The 18770-nt window shown below is 45.7% G+C and overlaps 2 protein-coding genes and 1 long non-coding RNA gene across 4 annotated transcripts in view; 1 reads left to right on the forward strand and 2 right to left on the reverse strand.

Annotated features, from left to right (window-relative positions):
- TACR1 (tachykinin receptor 1) overlaps positions 1-18770 on the reverse strand; it is a 124561-nt gene that overhangs the window by 55095 nt on the left and 50696 nt on the right. The gene's annotated exons all lie outside the window — the stretch shown is intronic.
- Positions 1051-1896, reverse strand: LOC306813522. The gene is made up of 2 exons (XR_013776996.1): positions 1690-1896; positions 1051-1441 (listed from the first exon to the last, which is right to left on the reverse strand). It is a non-coding gene; the product is annotated as an uncharacterized lncRNA (long non-coding RNA).
- Positions 5077-18770, forward strand: part of SLC4A5 (solute carrier family 4 member 5) — a 43712-nt gene continuing 30018 nt past the window's right edge. Inside the window, exons 1-4 of the mRNA XM_079328854.1 lie at positions 5077-5144; positions 7831-7924; positions 8917-9111; positions 15953-16082. Of these exons, the coding sequence (XP_079184980.1) occupies positions 7852-7924; positions 8917-9111; positions 15953-16082 (398 nt within the window). The 5' untranslated portion in view covers positions 5077-5144; positions 7831-7851. The remainder of the gene's footprint in view (positions 5145-7830; positions 7925-8916; positions 9112-15952; positions 16083-18770) is intronic.

Here is an 18770-nt window from a genome sequence, read left to right on the forward strand (position 1 = left end):
TGGGGAATAATGGGAATTAACCTCACAGCTTGCGCTGGGAAAATTGGGAATTGTCCTCGCAGCTCCCATCGGGAAAATTGGGAATTGTCCTCGCAGCTCGCGTCGGGAAAATTGGGGAATAATGGGAATTGTCCTCGCAGCTTGCACCGGGAAAACTGGGAATTATCCTCGCAGCTCGCGTCGGGAAAATTGGGGAATCATGGGAATTGTCCTCTCAGCTCGCATTGGGAAAATTGGGGAATAATGGGAATTATCGTTGCAGCTCGTGTCGGGAAAATTGGGGAATAATGGGAATTATCCTCGCAGCTCGCATTGGGAAAATTGGGGAATAATGGGAATTGTCCTCGCAGCTCCCGTCGGGAAAATTGGGAATTATCCTCGCAGCTTGCGTCTGGAAAATTGGGGAATAATGGGAATTGTCCTTGCAGCTCGCATTGGGAAAATTGGGGAATAATGGGAATTATCGTTGCAGCTCGTGTCGGGAAAATTGGGGAATAATGGGAATTAACCTCACAGCTTGTGCCAGGAAAATTGGGGAATAATGGGAATTATTGTTGCAGCTCGCGTCGGGAAAATTGGGGAATAATGGGAATTGTCCTCACAGCTCACATCGGGAAAACAGGGAAATAATGGGGTTTATCCTTGCAGCTTGCATCGGGAAAACTGGCAAATAATGGGGTTTATCCTCTCAGCATCCATCGGGAAAAATGGGAATTGTCCTTACAGCTCACATCGGGAAAATTGGGAAATAATGGGAATTAACCTCACAGCTTGCATCGGGAAAATTGGGGAATAATGGGGTTTATCCTCCCAGCTCCTGAAGTTCCTTTGGAAACATTCTTAAAAAATGGGATTTTTCTTCTTAGCTCCCATTGGGAAAAATGTGAAAAAATGGGATTTTTCCTCTCAGTTCCTGAAGTTTCTTTGGGAACATTGTAAAATAACGGGATTTTCATTTCTTTGGGAAAACTGTAAAATAATGGGATTTTTCTTCTCAGCTCCCACTGGGAAAATTGGGAAATAATGGGGTTTATCCTCTCAGCTCCCAAAGTTTCTTTGGGAAAACTGGGAAATAATGGGATTTATCCTCTCAGTTCCTGAAGTTCCTTTGGGAAAATTGTAAAATAATGGGATTTTTCTTCTCAGCTCCCATTGGGAAAAATGTAAAAAAATGGGATTTTTTCTCTCAGCTCCTGAAGTTCCTATGGGAAAATTGTAAAATAATGGGATTTTTTTCTCTCAGCTCCTGAAGTTTCTTTGGGAAAATTGTAAAATAATGGGATTTTTCTTCTCAGCTCCCATTGGGAAAAATGTTAGAAAATGTGAGTTTTCTTCTCAGTTCCCAAAGTTTCTTTGGGAAAACTGGGAAATAATGGGATTTTTCTTCTCAGCTCCCATTGGGAAAAGTGCAAAAAAAAAAGGGATTTTTTCCTCTCAGCTCCTGAAGTTCCTTTGGGAAAATTGTAAAATAATGGGATTTTTTTCTCTCAGTTCCTGAAGTTTCTTTGGAAACATTGTAAAATAATGGGATTTTTATTTCTTTGGGAAAACTCTAAAATAATGGGATTTTTCCTCTCAATTCCTGAAGTTTCTTTGGGAACATTGTAAAATAATGGGATTTTCATTTCTTTGGGAAAACTGTAAAAAAATGGGATTTTTCCTCTCAGCTGCTAAAGTTCCTTGGGAAACATTGTAAAATAATGTGATTTTTCTTCTCAGCTCCCATTGGGAAAAATGTAAGAAAATGGGAGTTTTCTTCTCAGCTCCCAAAGTTTCTTGGGGAAAATTGTAAAAAAATGGGATTTTTCCTTTCAGTTCCTGAAGTTTCTTTGGGAAAACTGTAAAATAATGGGATTTTTCTTCCCAGCTTCCATTAGAAAATCTGCAAAAAATGGGATTTTTCCTCTCAGCTTCTGAAGTTTCTTTGGGAAAATTGTAAAATAATGTAATTTTTCTTCTCTGTTCCTGTTGGGAAAACTGGGAAATAATGGGAGTTTTCTTCTCAGGTCCTGTTGGGAAAATGTAAAATAATGGGATTTTTTTCTCTCAGCTCCTGAAGTTCCTTTGGGAGAACTGTAAAAAATAAAAGGGATTTTTCCTTTTTTCCGTTTTTTTTTTTTTGTTGTTGGGTTTGTTTTTTTTTTGTTTTTTTTTTTTTTAACTATAAAATAATGTAACTTTCCCTCTCAGGTCCTTAATTTTTTTTGGGAAAACTGTAGAAAACTCTGGGAATGCCTGAACCTACACTGCAAGGGGGGATTTGGTTTTTTTTTTACCAATAAATGGAATTTCCAACCTTGGAGTAGAAGAATTTTAAAAATAGGAAATTTATCCAAAGGATGTGGGGTTTCATCCCAAAAATGTGGGGGTTTTCTCCCAAAAAATGTGGAGATTTATTCCAAAAATGTGGGGGTTTATCCCCAAAATGTGGAGGTTCACCCCCAAAATGTGGAGGGTTATCCCCAAAAATGCAGGGGAAAAGAAAAGGGAAAAAGGGAAAAAAGGGAAAGGAAAAAATGAAATCAAAAGGAAAACAATGAAAAGAAAAGGGAAGGGGAAAAATGTGAAATATAAAAGGGGAAAATGTGAAATATAAAAGTGGAAAATGTGAAAGGAAAGGGAAAAAAGGAAAGGAAAAGGAGATGAGGGGGAAAAAAAAAAGAGAAATAAAAAGGGGGGAAAAAGTAGAAGAAAAAAAAGAGTGAAAATAAAAGGGGAAAAGGGAAAGGAAAAGGGAATAAAGGAAGGGACAAGGACCAAAAGTAAAAGGGGTGGGGGGAAGTAGAAGGGAAAAAAAAGTGAATATAAAATGGGGGAAAAGGGAATAAAGGAAGGGACAAGGACCAAAAGTCAGTTTTTCCCGGGAGTGCTGGAAATCCCGATTTTTTGGTGGCAGTTCCCATTGATCGGGATATTTGGGAAGCCGAGCTCAGGCTGGATCCCGCACATCCCCAAACTCCGGACGCGACTCCCGGGCTCTGTCTCCCTCTGCCGACCATCCACAGCTTTCCCTTCAACTGAGCGGCCCCAATTCCCAGCCCAGACTGGAAAATCCATCTGGATCCGAGTTTTTTCCTGCTGGAAGGGAAGCTGGAGCACCTTTTGAATATTTCTGAACATTTTGGCCAAAATCCTGGGATTTTTTGGAGGTGGGAAAGGTAAAAAGCTGCCCAGGGAATTGGGATGAACTCGGATATTTAGGGAATTATTTCCCTGTGGGTTCCAGGGATTTTCTTTTGTTTCCTTCTCCCCTCTCTCTCTGGGAAATTTAATAAAAACTGGGAATTTAATAAAACCCCAAGGGATGCAAGGTGATAAATCCCAGTGAATTCCTGTGGATGTGGTGGGGGGAAAGTAAAATTCCATTCTTTTCTCTTGATTTCCAGGACAAAAGCTGGATTCTGATTTCCTGGCAGGGGTGGGGGTGGGTTCTCATCCCAGGATTCATCCCGGGATTCTTGGGAAAAATGGATTTTCCTTCCGCTTGGGCTCCCAGCTCAGACATTCCCATGGAGAATGAAATGCCTGGAAAATGGGAAAAGCGGATTGAAGCAGGAAATCCCCAAATCTTTACTCAAAATCCAACATTAACAGGGACTCTGAGGATATTCCCAAATTCCCTGCTCCACACGGAATGGAAAATCTGATCCAGCGGGAGCCGGGAAAAAGCTCAGATCCCACCTGGAGTGGGACATGGGATGGTTCCCAAGGGAAAAGCCCCGATCTGGGATGAGTCCAAAGCTCCAAATCCCATTTCCCAATCCTGGTTTTTCTCTGGAATGGAGGGCTGGGTGCTGTTGGATGGGGAATTATTGATATTCCTGATAAAAGGCTGGAGGAATCCGGGCGGAAACGGCCGATTCCCGACCCCGAATTCATGGATGTGGAAAGGAAAATGTGGAATTGGGAATAATTCCAGGAATTCTGGGGCAATCCTGACCCTAAACCTGCCCAGGCTCGAGGGGATCCCCCTGGGCTGGTCCCGGCTCTCCAGAGGATTTGGGATCATCTCCGTGCTGGGGATTTGGGATCATCTCATGGATGGGATTTGGGATAATCTCACTGAGAAGGGATTTGGGATAATCTCACTGAGAAGGGATTTGGGATTGTCCCATGGATGGGATTTGGAATCGTCCCAGTGTTGGGGATTTGGGATCATCCCAATGAGGGAATTTGGGATCATCCCATGGATGGGAGTTTGAGATGACCCCACTGAGGGGATTTGGGATCATCCCATGGATAGGGTTTGGGTTGATCCCACTTTGGGGATTTGTGATCATCCCATGGATAGGGTTTGGGATCATCCCACTGAGAGGGTTTGGGATCATCCCATGGATGGGAGTTTGAGATGACCCCACTTTGGGGATTTGGGATCATCCCATGGATAGGGTTTGGGGTCATTCCATGGATGGAGATTTGGGATCATCCCACTGAGGCAATTTGGGATCATCCCATGGATGGGGTTTGGGATCATCCCACTGAGGGGGTTTGGGATCATCCCATGGATGGGAGTTTGAGATGACCCCACTGAGGGGATTTGGGATCATCCCATGGGTAGGGTTTGGGTTGATCCCACTTTGGGGATTTGGGATCATCCCGTGGATAGGGTTTGGGATGATCCCACTGTGGGGATTAGGGATCATCCCATGGATAGGGTTTGGGATGATCCCACTGTGGGGATTTGGGATCATCCCATGGATAGGGTTTGGGGTCATTCCATGGATGGAGATTTGGGATCATCCCATGGATGGGGTTTGGGATCATCCCACCTCTGTCAATTCCTGCCATTCCCTAAGATCCAGACACAGAACACAGAAATCAGAGCAGTTCCCCTCCCAAAATTCCTTAAAAACCCAAAATCCACCGGGAAAAAAACCCCCCAAAACCCCAAATCCTTTAGGTTGGGGTGGATTTCCCACATCCTGGTGGTCCCAGATGGAAATCCCATCCCTGGTTCCCTCCGAAGCCGCCCGTGATCCTCCGCGCTCCCGGCATCGACCGGCGCTGCCCAAAATCCATCGGCAGCCGGAGCCGCCGGCACTGCAGTCGATGGGATGTGGGAAGAACAGCTCTGACTCCAGGCAATCCCGGCTTTCCCTCTACCCGCTCCGCCACCCCAAATATTTTTTGGGGGGGAGCTCAAGGTGAGTTTGGAAGGGGAAAACTCGTTTTTGGGGTTTCATGGCAATGGTGGTGGCGTTTTGATTTCTCTGTCTGGATTTCCATGGAATTAGCATTGGGTTTTCCAGTGATTCTGCTCCGGGTTGGTTTTCAGGGATTTAAGGGGGAAAAGCTTCCTGTGGGAAATATCTGAGGGAAAAATCCCAAATTCTCCGACCCCAGAATCGAGCAAGATCTTTTGTTTATCAATGTCTAACAAAGCCCGGCTTTACCCTGGGGATTCTTTGTGCTGCCCAGCTCATTCAGATTCAAAAAAAATCCTGGTTTTTTCCATCTGGGTTTGTATCCCAATCCATCATCTGGGAGCTCTGACCTGGCACAATTTCCTGGGGGGTTTCAATCTTTCATTTTTTAAAAGTCCATTTTAAAGAGTAAAAATATTTCTACCTAAGGCTGGGTGGGGGGGGGGGGGGGGGTGTTTTCCTGCCTTTCCTCCTTTTCCAGCTTCCTAAAATCCTCGAATTCACCCCAGAATGTTTTTGGGAAGCCAAGACTTGTGGATGACGTTATCCCTAAAGCTCCCTAGTTTGGGTTTTCCCCCCAGAGGAAAAACCCCTAAATGTGTTTGTCCCTAAATTAAATCAATTCCTGCCAAATGTGTCGGATTGATGGAAAAAATCCTAAATCTTGGAAATCAAATTTAAATCTCAAGCGGATTGAGCTAGACTGGGATAAACTGGATTTAAGCTTAACTGGGAAAAACCAGACTTGAGCTGGACTGGGATAAACCAGACTTGAGCTGGACTGGGATAAACTGGATTTTCCCAAGGGAAGAAGGGTCACCTGCCAGGCCCTGGGTGTTCCCATTTTCCAAGGTTTTTGGCTGGAATTGTGATTTTTCTCCTGGAAAGAAATGGAAAATGCGGGAATCCGCTCGGGATCGCCCTCCCAGTGACCTTGGGAGGCATCGACCAGGCTGGGAATAGAAACAGCCTCACCCGGGCAGCCGAGTGTGAAAGGCAATCACTGGAGGTCAGCTAATTAGGGAGTCGTTAATTAATTAATAATCAACATCCCTGGCAAAAAAATCCCACCGGGATCAAACAGGGAAACAGCTGGAAGTGGAAAGGAAATGTGGGAACGGGGATGGGGAAAGGAAAAGTTGTGCTGGAAAATCACTTTGGAGAATAATTGGGGGGGTGGGGGTTCCAGAATTCCAGGAAATTCCAGGGAAATGTGGGATCAGGGGTGGAGGAAGGAAAAACCCTTTGTGATGTGTGGGGTCACCCCAGAATAACAGGGGGTTTTGGAATTCCAGGAAATTTGTGTTGGGAATTCTGCCTGGCTCTGAAATTCTGGTAAATTCGTGCCCCAAAATTGTGGTGGGCTCTGGAATTCCCAGAAATTCCTGTCGGGAATTGTGCTGGGAAATCTTTGGAATTCTGAGAAATTCTTGTCCGGGAATTGTGCCAGGAATTCTCTGGAATGTTCTCCTCCACTTCATGGACCCTCAGAGCAGCAGGAATTGGAGACCAGGGTTGGAATCCCAGGGAAATTGGGCTGGAATTTCGGGAATGTAGGAGAGGAGAGAAGGGATGGCACAGGACAGGGGTGGCACAGGACAGGGGTGACACAGAGAGGGGCAGGGCAGAACCAGGAGGTCCTGGAGGGTCCCTGCTGATCCCAGGAAAGCTCCTGTCTCTCCCACTGGGAATCCCACTGGGATATTCCCACATGAAGAATTCCATAGAAGGGAAATCCTGTCAGGTGTGCAGAGAGGTGCCTCCCCTTCCAATCCCATAAAATCCCAAATCTCACTCAAATCCCAAATCCCACTCAAATACCAAACCCTACTCAAATCCCCAATCCCACTCAATTTCCCAATCCCACTCAAATCCCCAATCCCATGAAATCCCAAATCCCACAAAATTCCAAATTCTACTCAAATCCCCAAATCCATGAAATCCCCAATCCCATCAAATCCTCAATCCCACTCAAATCTCCAATCCCACTCAAACCCCCAATCCCATAAAATCCCCAATCCCACTCAAATCCCCAAACCCATAAAATCCTCAATCCCATAAAATCCCAAATCCCACAAAATCCTCAATCCCACTCAAATCCTCAATCCCACTCAAATCCTCAATCCCATAAAATCCCCAATCCCACAGAATCCCCAATCCCACTCAAATCCCCAATACCATGAAATCCCCAATCCCATGAAATCCCCAATCCCACAAAATCCCCAATCCCACAAAATCCCCAATCCCACAAAATCCCCAATCCCATCAAATCCCCAATCCCACAAAATCCCCAATCCCACAAAATCCCCAATCCCATCAAATCCCCAATCCCATCAAACCCCCAATCCCATCAAATCCGCAATCCCATCAAATCCCCAATCCCATCAAATCCCCAATCCCATAAAATCCCCAATCCCACAAAATCCCCAATCCCACAAAATCCCCAATCCCATCAAATCCCCAATCCCACAAAATCCCCAATCCCATCAAATCCCAAATCCCATCAAATCCCCAATTCTATCAAATCCCCAATCCCACAAAATCCCCAATCCCACAAAATCCCCAATCCCATCAAATCCCCAATCCCATCAAATCCCCAATCCCACTCAAATCCCCAATCCCATCAAATCCCCAATCCCATCAAATCCCCAATCCCATCAAATCCCAAATCCTGCTCCTTCCCCAGCTCCCCCCAGGCAGTGGGACCATGCTGGAGGATGAGGATGGGATGAGCGAGCGCGGCCTCAGCGGCTCCCGGAGGAGATTCGAGGATGAGGAAGGTGAGTGAAATCCCAGGAATGGGAATTCCAGGATGAGGAAGGGGAGCGAAATTTTCCAATATTCCAATTATTCCCCTATCCACATCACTTTCACCAGGATTTTTTCTCCCAGGAAAATCAATTTTTTATTTCAATTATCACTCTATCCACATCACTTTCACCAGGAATTTTTCTCCCAGGAAAATTAATTTTTTATTCCAATTATCACTCTATCCACATCACTTTCACCAGGAATTTTTCTCCCAGGAAAGTGAATATTTTATTCCAATTACCGCTCCATCCACATCATTTTCACCAGGGATTTTTCTCCCAGGAAAGTGAATTTTTTATTAAAATTATCACTCCATCCACATCATTTTCACCAGGAATTTTTCTCCCAGGAAAGCGAATATTTTATTCCAATTATCGCTCCATCCACACAATTTTCATTAGGGATTTTTCTCCCAGGAAAGCGACTATTTTATTCCAATTATTTCCCCACCCACATATTTTTCACCAGGGTTTTTTCTCCCACAAAAATGATTCTTTTATTCCAATTATCTCTCCATCCACATCATTTTCACCAGGAATTTTTCTCGCAGGAAAATTAATTTTTTATTCCAACTATCACTCCATCCACCTCATTTTCATCAGGAATTTTTCTCCCAGGAAAGCGAATATTTTATTCCAATTACTCCCCCATCCACATGATTTTCACCAGGAATTTTTCTCCCAGGAAAATTAATTTTTTTATTCCAATTATCACTCTATCCACATCACTTTCACCAGGAAAATTAATTTTTTATTCAAATTATCCCTCCATCCACATCATTTTCACCATGGTTTTTCCTCCCATGAAAATGATTCTTTTATCCCAATTACCGCCCCACCCGCATCACTTTCACCAGCAATTCCCCCAGTAGGAAAACAAATTTTTCCCTACAACTCCCACCCCACCTACACCATTTTCTCCCTGAAAACGGGATTTTTTCCCCCCGTTTCCCCCTGCCCAGATTACCACTCCATCTACATCGGGGTGCCGGTGCCGCGCGGGTTCCGCCGCAAGCGGCGCCGCCGGCGATCGCCGGGCTCCAGCCGCGACCGCACCAGCGAGAGCGAGCGGCACTTCGGCCACCGCGAGCCCTCGGACACCGACGACGGCGGCCAGGGCTGGCCCGAGAGCGCCAACGACAACGCCAGCAGGACCAGTGAGTGCCCAAAAAAACCACGGGAAGAGGATTTGGAACATCCTGGGATGCGCCCTTGGGTGGCCTCAATGGTTGGGTTGAACCAACGCGGGTCGGCGTCGCGTCGCCCGCCTGGTCCTGGGTTTATTTTTAGATTTAAATGGGGTTTAATTCCTGGAAATGGGGATGCAGACAGGTTTTGGGAATCACATCTTGTTCCCCATGGGTTTTTTCCCGTTTAATTGGGATTTGGAAGGGGTTTTCCAGCTGGGATTGGTGATCCAGCCAAGATCTGGGAATCACATTGTGTTTGTAATGAGTTTTTCCACTTGAAATGGAATTGAGGTGGAATTGGAGGGGTTTTCCTCCTGGAACTGTAGTTCCAGACAATTTTCAGGGGTCACACCCTCTTCCCGATGAGTTTTTCCCATTTTAATGGGATTTGGGCGGGGTTTTTCAGCTGGGATTGGTGATCCAGCCAAGATCTGGGAATCACATTGTGTTTGTAATGAGTTTTTCCACTTGAAATGGGATTGAGGTGGAATTGGAGGGGTTTTCCTCCTGGAATTGTAGTTCCAGACAATTTTCAGGGGTCACACCCTCTTCCCGATGAGTTTTTCCCATTTAATTGGGATTTGGAAGGGGTTTTCCAGCTGGGATTGGTGATCCAGCCAAGATCTGGGAATCACATTGTGTTTGTAATGAGTTTTTCCACTTGAAATGGGATTGAGGTGGAATTGAAGGGGTTTTCCTCCTGGAATTGTAGTTCCAGACAATTTTCAGGGGTCACACCCTCTTCCCGATGAGTTTTTCCCATTTTAATGGGATTTGGGCGGGGTTTTCCAGCTGGGATTGGTGATCCAGCCAAGATCTGGGAATCACACTGTGTTTGTAATGAGTTTTTCCACTTGAAATGGGATTGAGGTGGAATTGGAGGAGTTTTCCTGCTGGAATTGTGGTTCCTGTCAGCTTTCAGGAATTATACCTTGTGTTCCCCATAGGTTTTTTCACATTTAAATGGGATTTGGATGGGTTTTCCAGCAGGTATTGGGGTTCCAGAGAATTTTGGGGAGCCACACATTGTTCCCAATGGGTTTTTCCCATTGAAATGAGTTCAGAGCATTTTTCTTGGCTGGAATTTGGGTCCAGGAAAACCTCCGGGCATCACACCTTGTTCCTGATGGGTTTTTCCAGTTGAAATGGGATTGAAGTGGTTTTCCTCCTGGAGTTCTGGCTCCAGACAATTCTTGGGAATCACACCTTGTTCCCCATGGGTTTTTTCCCATTTAATCGGGATTTGGGAGGGGTTTTCCAGCTGGGATTGGTGATCCAGCCAAGATCTGGGAATCACATTGTGTTTGTAATGAGTTTTTCCACTTGAAATGGGATTGAGGTGGAATTGGAGGAGTTTTCCTGCTGGAATTGGGGTTCCAGTCAACATTCAGGAATTATATCTTGTGTTCTCCATGGGTTTTTTTACATTTAAATGGGATTTGGGTGGGGTTTTCCTGCTGGAATTTGAATTCCAGAAAATGTTTGGGCATCACACCTTGTTTCCAATGGATTTTTCCCATTGAAATGGGACTGAAGTGGTTTTCCTCCTGAAACTGGGGTTCCAGATAATTTTTGGGAATCACACCTTGTTCCCCATGGGTTTCTCCCATTGAAATGAGTTTAGAGATATTTTCCTGGCTGGAATTTGGGTTCCAGAAAACTTCTGGGCATCATACTTTGTTCCCGATGAGTTTTTCCCATTGAAATGGGATTTGAGTGGAATTGGAGGGGTTTCCTGCCAGGATTGGAGTTCCAGAAAATTTTTGGGAATCATTCCTTGTTCCCCATTGTTTTTTTCCATTTAAATGGGGTTTGGAGGGGTTTTCCTGGCGGGATTGGTGATCCAGACAAGATCTGAGAATCACACATTGTTCCTGATGAATTTTTCTCATTTAAATGGGATGAGAGGGGTTTTCCTGGCTGGAATTCAGGATCCACACAACCTTCAGGAATCACACCTTGTTCCCAATGGGTTTTTCCCATTTAAATGGGATTTGAGTGGAATTAAAGTGGTTTTCCTGCCAGGGTTGGAGTTCCAGACAATTTTTGGGAATCACACCTTATTCCTCATGGGTTTTGCCCATTGAAATGAGTTTGGAGGAATTTTCCTGGCTGTAATTCGGGTCCCAGAAAACCTCCAGGCATCACACCTTGTTCCTGATGTGTTTTTCTCATTTAAATGGGATTGGAGGGCTTTTCCTGGCTGGAATTCGGGATCCACACAACCTTCGGGCATCACACCTTGTTCCCAATGAGTTTTTCCCATTTGAATGGGATTTGGAGGGGTTTTCCTGCCAGGATTGGGGTTCCAGACAACTTTGGGGAATCACACCGTGTTCCCGACGGGTTTTGCTGCTCCAGGGAAATCTCCTTAGGGAAGATTAACATTTTGCAGGGGAACGCGGCTGCCGAGCCCTTCCATGGGCTGGGATTTTTCCAGCATCCCCCCCCCGCTGGAAATTTGCATTCGGGTTCAGGCCCAGAGGGGCGGCTCCGTTTTTCCCTTCGGGAGCCGAGGTTATCCAGTTGTTTGTTTTTTTTTTTTTTCACGGGAAGAGGTTTTTTATTCGCTGGCGGCTCCTTCGTGCCCTCGGCAGGGGCGGGAGCAGGAGCACGTCCCCTCCTTTTCCCTCTTTTCCTTCCTTTCCCCTCTTCCCCCTCCTTTTCCCCCTCTTTCCCCCTTCTTTTTCCTCTTTACCTTTCTTTTTGCCTCCTTTCCCTCTTTTCCCTCTTTTCCACCTTTTCCCCTCTTTTCCCCCCTTTTCCCCCTTTTCCCCTCTTTTACCTCTTTCCCCCTCTTTTCCCCTTCTTTTCCCCTCTTTCCCCCTTCTTTTTCCTCTTTTCCTTTCTTTTCCCTTCTTTGCCTCTTTTTCCCCCTTTTCCCTCGTTCCCCTCTTCCCCCCTCTTTTCCCCTTCTTTCCCCCCTCTTTTCCCCCTCTTTCCCCCTCTTCCCCCCTCTTTTCTCCTCTTTTCCCTCTTTTTCCCTCCTTCCCACCAAATACCTATCAGAGATAACTCCAGGCTGCTCTGTGGGCTTGGACAGCAAAATTCATTTCATGGAGCAAAACTCTCCCCCCAAAAAACCCCAACCCTCACCCCCATAAAATCCCAAGAAATCTCCCTCATCTCCGTACTTTTTTTATTTTTTTTTTTTTTTTTTCCCCCCACCCTTAAAAATAAAACTTTGATTTTGGCGGGGCTTGGAAGGAAAATCCCTCAGAGAACGACCCCAGATCTCGGATTTTTGCTTCCCGCTGCTTTTCCAAGTGCATCCCGGCGGTTTGGTAACTTCCCGTCATGGGAGCCAAAGGAGAGGGAAGGTTTTTATTCCCGGTAATCTGCTCCCTAAGCCGCGGGAGTTTAGCGAGCCGCAGTGGATAAAGGATAAAGGAACTCCGCGGCTTTGGAGTTTTTTGGGACCACGCAGCGAAGGTTTGGGGTTAAACCGGGGAGAAATGGGGGAAGAAATGGAAACAACTCCAGGTAGGGTTTGGTTTGTTTGTTTGTTTGTTTTTTCCCAGCGCTCCGGGGTGGCCGTGGTGGGAGGGGGGAAAAGCTCCTTGGGTTTGTTTTTTTTTTTTTCCTATTTTTCCCTTGGAAAAGCAACCTGGGGGCTCCCAGATGAACTCCTGGTGCGGAGACTCGAAGCTCATCCCAAAATCAAACAGGGGAAATACCAAATCTCAGTGCTGTGGGGCTGAAAAGTCAATTTGGAAAGGGTCAGAAATCCCCCAAACCTGGGAGTTTCTTGAATGGGGAAGGAGTGTTGAATCCCATGGGATGTGCATCCCAGTCTCCTGCTTTTTGGGGAGGTGGAGACTCATCTGAGGCAGGGAAATCCGGGGAAAAGCTGTGAAGAATCCACAGCAGCCCCTGGATAATGCTGAACCTTAAACCAGCCTTCCCTCATTCCCCGATTTTATCCCGGTTTTTCCTCCCTCTACCCAAAGCCAGAGCGGGAATTTCAGTTTGGAAAAGGATCCCCAGGCGAGGTTTTGTTACATTTGTCAGATAAAAAATATTTCAATCATTCCTGTCCTGTTTCTCATGGAAACGATCCTAAACATTCCCTGGGAATCTGGGCTGAAATTCCAGAGTTTTCCCATCCTAAAATCTGGTTCAGGGTGATCTGGCTGCCCCTCAAGGAGCAGGGGCTGGTTTTGGAGTGTTTTGCAGGGTTTGGCCTTTTCCCTGTCACTTTCCCCCCTCTCCAACAAACACCTTCCTGGGATTTTCTGTGCTGGGTGGAATTGCCAGGAATAAAAAATCCCCAGAGCAGGGAGAGCTGGGTGCTCTCCTGGCCGTGAAAGGGTTCTCCAGGTGAACAAATCCCAGGAATTTTGGCTGCCTGGCCGGGTCAGGGTTGGTTGAACACTTCGGGGAGGGAGGGGAAGTTGGGAGCTGGAAGTTGGATTGATTCCCTAAGTTCTGGGAGGATAAGGAAAAGAAGCTAAAAAAAGCTCTTTCAGTACAAGATTTCCTTTGGGTTTTGGGGTTTCAGGGGTGGCCCTGCCTCAAGACCCCAAAATGAGGCCCTGGCAGAGGGTGAGGAAGGAAGGATCCATTTTTAAACCCCCAAAGATGGAATTTGGCCAGAGCCAGGAGCAGCAACCCCAAAATTGAGGGCAAGAATTCCAAATCCCCTTTTTTCCACCTGACATCCCATCCAGGACAGGGATTTCCAGCAAAATCCTTTTTTTTTGTTTTTCTTTAAATGTGGTTTAACTCATCAAATTTGGGATTTTTTTGGGAGTTTCAGGTTTGGCAGGGGTAGGTTGACCAGAATTTCACCCCATTTCATCCCTTTTCCGAGAACAACTGCCAGGCTTAGGGAGCCTGAAACCCTCCAGGCACAGAGCCCAGCTCCAAAATTCCCGGGAATATTAATTAATAATCATAATAACAGATTTATGGGAATGGCAGCAGGGCTGGACTGTGGGGCTTTGGGCTCAGCTTAGAGGGGCTTAAGTTGTTTAAGCAGGCTCAGCCTAAAGGGACATCCTCTTCTTTTGGGGCCTGGGCTCATCTGTTCTGTGCAGGAAAAGGGACAAAATTCCCATTTTCCTCTGCATTTTTTCATGGCAATTTAATTCCCTGATTTTTTAAAGTGCTGCATTACCCAACTTTGTTATTTCCAGCTTGGAGAAAAGGAGGATTTTGTCCCAAAATTCAGATTTTTCCAGCCTGGATCATTCCTGCTGTGTTGGGAGATGTAGAATTGCATTCCAAATACACCTTTGCCATGGAAAAGGACAATATTCCCAATTTTTCCTCCATTTGTCCATGGCAATTTAATTCCCTGATTTTTTAAAGTTCTGTATTACCCAACTTTGTTATTCCCAGCTTGGAGAAAAGGAGGATTTTCTCATAAAATTCCCATTTTCCAAGCATGGATCATTTCTGGTGAATTTGGAAATGCAGGATTCAATTCCAAACACCCCATTTCCATGGATTTCAGGTGGATTTTCACCTCTTCCTTGGAGCATCCAGGGTTCATCCCCATCCCTGTCACACCCAGGGCTTGGATTTCTCCCCAAATCCATCAAAACTGGGAAGTTTTGCTGGAAAAACCCCGAGGATGGAGAGGGTTAAGAGCAAATCCAACTTTCTTTTTTCCCCCTGGGAGTTTGTCACCCTCCTGTGGGTGCTGGGAATGTGCAGGGATGGAAAAACCTTTTCCCACCTGGAGGGTTCCATGATCCCAATCCCATTTCCAGATTGCTCCACAGGGAGCAGGAGGCCATAAATGCCCCATCCCAGTTTTTGGCAGGGAAAAAAGAAGTTATTTTCCCTGCTGGAATGGTGGATTTGTGTCCTTGCCCTGCTTCCCCTCGGGAATGAAGCTGGAAAAGTGGGAAATCCTGACATGCTGTGCTGGAGGGGTTGGGTTGTGATGGAACTTGGGGAAACAGGATCCATGGGAAGGAAAAATGTGGGGAAAATGTGCAGGAAACTCCTGGAAAGGGGAATTTGTTGCGATTGGTTCCTGAACCTTTATCCCACTCCTTTCCCCAGCATCCCACATCTCTTCCCACAGGGAATTCGGGATGGGATCATTTTGCAGTTCCCCCATTCCTCCCCTTAAACATTTCCCTCTGTGTCCCAGTCTGAGGTTTCTCCTTAGACCCAGATCACCTCAGAAGGACATGCAGTGGTTCAAATCCTGGTTTTTCCTGAAGCAATCAAAGAGAGATTGCTGGGGATGGTTTCCAGAGGCTTCAAGGATTGTTTATAGTTTCTTATCTCAGGGACTTTTTGCCTGGTGTGCTCAGCTGGGCATCCAGGCTGGAATCTGCCTGGTGAAGGCAGAGCTTATTTTATATAGTTTGAATTACCTGCTGCATGTTTACAACAATTTTCTAACCCAATACAATCTTGTTAAATGGTCCAGCTCTGACCCCATCCAATCTAAAAGTGCCAACGTGTCACCCAGCATGGATGAGAGGGAGAAGAAGGAGGAAGAAATATCCACCCCCCAAATTCTCCATCTTGGCCACATGTCATAAACATTCCCAAAAGTCTATTTATTCTAACAATCTAATTTGCACTTTACTAATTTTGGTGGCTTGTTTCCATTCTCTCTGTGTTGATAATTTCCCCCAGGGGCTGGAATTCAGTGCCTGAGATTCACTCAGGGGAATTTGAGACCCTCACCAGGGGGGTTTTGAGGGATACACCCTGGGCTCCCACTCCTCTATTTTTATCCCTTTTTCTGGTGATCCTGAACCACCCTCGGGGTCTTTCTCAGTGGGAATGGAGCGGGATCACCCCGTTCTCCATGGAATTCCTGCTGTTTTTTCCCTGGCAGTGTCCCCGGCCGCCGAGCGGCTCCGGTACATCCTGGGGGAGGAGGACGAGCCCCCCAACCCCACCCTCTTCACCGAGATGGACACGCTGCAGCACGACGGCGAGGAGATGGAGTGGAAGGAATCTGCCAGGTGAGCTGGGACTGGGGAATGCTCCACCAGGAAAAAATCCCATCCCAAAATATCCCCGCGGGGAAGCGGCGTCGGGGAACGAGCGTCGGGTTTGGCGCTGTTAAAAAAGGACATTCCTGGGTTGGGAGTTTAGGGTTTGAGGAGGGTTTGGAAATGGAATATCAGAGGATCAGTGTTGTTTGCTAAGGTGTTAAAAAAGGGAGGTTGCTGAGTCAGGGAAATGCAGGAAAAATGGGATTTTGAAAGGGTGTGGAAATGGAATATCAGGGATTGAGTGTTGTTTATAATGATGTTAAAAAAGGACATTCCCAAATCAGGGAAATGATGGGAAATGGGATTTTGAAAGGGTGTGGAAATGGAATATCAGGGAATGAATGTGAGGAAAAAATGACATTCCTGAATCAGGGAAATGCAGGAAAAATGGGATTTTGGGAGGGTTTGTACGTGGAATATCAGGGAATGAATGTGAGGAAAAAAGGACATTCCCGGATCAGGGAAATGAAGGGAAAATGGGATTTTGGGGAGGGTTTGTACATGGAATATCAGAGATTGAGCGTTGTTTATAATGATATTAAAAAAGGACATTCCCAAATCAGGGAAATGAAGGGAAAATGGGATTTTGGGGAGGGTTTGTACATGGAATATCAGGGATTGAGCATTGTTTATAATGGTGTTAAAAAAGGACATTCCCAAATCAGGGAAATGATGGGAAATGGGATTTGTGAGGGTTTGGAAATGGAATATGAGGGAATGAGTGTCAGGAAAAAAAGACATTCTTGAATCAGGGAAATGCAGGAAAAATGAGATTTTGGGGAGGGTTTGGAAATGGAATATCAGGGAATGTGTGTTGTTTATAATGATATTTAAAAAGGACATTCCCTAATCAGGAAAATTATGGGAAATGGGATTTTGAAAGGGTGTGGAAATGGAATATCAGGGAATGAATGTAAGGAAAAAAGGACATTCCCAAATCAGGGAAATGCAGGAAAAATGGCATTTTAGGAGGGTTTGGAAATGGAATATCAGGAAAAAAGAATATTCCCAAATAAGGGAAATGCAGGAAAAATGGGATTTTGGGAAAGGTGGGGAAATGGAATATCAGGGAATGAGTGTCAGGAAAAAAAGGCATTCTTGAATCAGGGAAATGCATGAAAAATGGGATTTTAGGGGAATGTGCACCTCAGCTACATCCTGAGGATGAGCCAGAGGATTTCCCATCTTATCCTGAATTTCCTCAAATTAGATCAAACCCAGGGCTGGAGATTTTCCCTTGAAGTCAGCAGAGGCCTGCAGGAAGGGCAGGGAGGGTGAAAAAGTGGGACAAGGTGCTGGGAAACTGGAGAATTCCAGGTGGGAAATGGGAATAAAGAACATTTTCCCAGTTTTTTTTCCCCTCCACACTTTTTCCAGCCAGGCCAAGAGTGAAACATTTCCCACCCCTAATCCATAAAAAAAAAAAAAAAAAAAAAGAAAGCAAACCCCACCTTTTCCATCCTTAATAAAATTATCAAAGGAGCTGCAAGTGGAATTGGCCTGGAATCTTTTCCATGGGAAGATCCCAAATCCAAGAGGGATTTTCCCTTCCTCACCTCAGCTGTGTAAGGACCAGTGGGATTGAGGTTTTTTTGGGAAGGGGGTCCAGGTCTTATCCCAAACCCTTTCCTTGAGGATTTCCCTGCTTGGGTGTGGAATTCTGACCCTGGGTACTGGGATAGGTTGGATTAGTCTCATCCCAAATTTTGGGTTGGTGTTTTTTGCACCAGCTGAAATTTGGGAAGCTCCTCAGGTTCCTCTTGATTCCAATCCCAGCTCCAACTCTGCAGTGTCTGAATTCTGATGGTAAAATCTTTGATTTTCCATAAATCCCTGTTTACTTCTGCCTTCCTACTCCTTGGAAAGCTTTGAATAAAAAAATCCATCGGGATTTTCACCAGGGAGGGCTGGAGGTGGAGATTTCCAAATTTCTCCTGATTTTCCAAGTCTCAATTCCTGCTCTCCAGTCTGGTTGGGACTCTTTATCCTCAGGGGTGCAGCTCAGTGGTGTGAACACCTAAATCCACAATAAATGGGGGAAAACTGGAAATTTTTCTAGGATCATGGAGCATTTCCAAATCCATATTCTCACCCTCCAGTTGAGTTGGGACCCTTTATCCTCAGGGGAGCATCTCTGTGGTGTGAACACCTAAATCCACAATAAATGGGGAAAACTGGAAATTTTTCTAGGATCATGGAGGGTTTCCAAATCCCAATTCCCACCCTCCAGTTGAGTTGGGACCTTTTATCCTCAGGGCAGCAGCTCAGTGGTGTGAACACCTAAATCCACAATAAATGGGGGAAAACTGGAAATTTTTCTAGGATCATGGAAGTTTTCCAAATCCAAATTCTCACCCTCCAGCTGAATTGGGACTCTTTATCCTCAGGGGAGCATCTCTGTGGTGTGAGCACCTAAATCCACAATAAATGGAGGGAAAATGGGAATTTGGGATGCCGGGAGCAGCAGGGAGGTGGGAATTCACAGCAAAAGAATCCTGGGATACCAAACCGGGGCAAAGGCTTTGCTGGAATCGTGCCCCCAATCCCACACTCCGACCAGAGCTCCCTAATAACCCAAATTCCTCGGGGAAGGGGCAGAAAGGAGAAAGGGAAAGCGGCGTAATCGGCTTTGGGAGCGGCGCCGGCGCGTGGCGG

Source organism: Erithacus rubecula (genome assembly GCF_903797595.1).
Source record: "Erithacus rubecula genome assembly, chromosome: 29".
NCBI lineage: Eukaryota > Metazoa > Chordata > Aves > Passeriformes > Muscicapidae > Erithacus > Erithacus rubecula.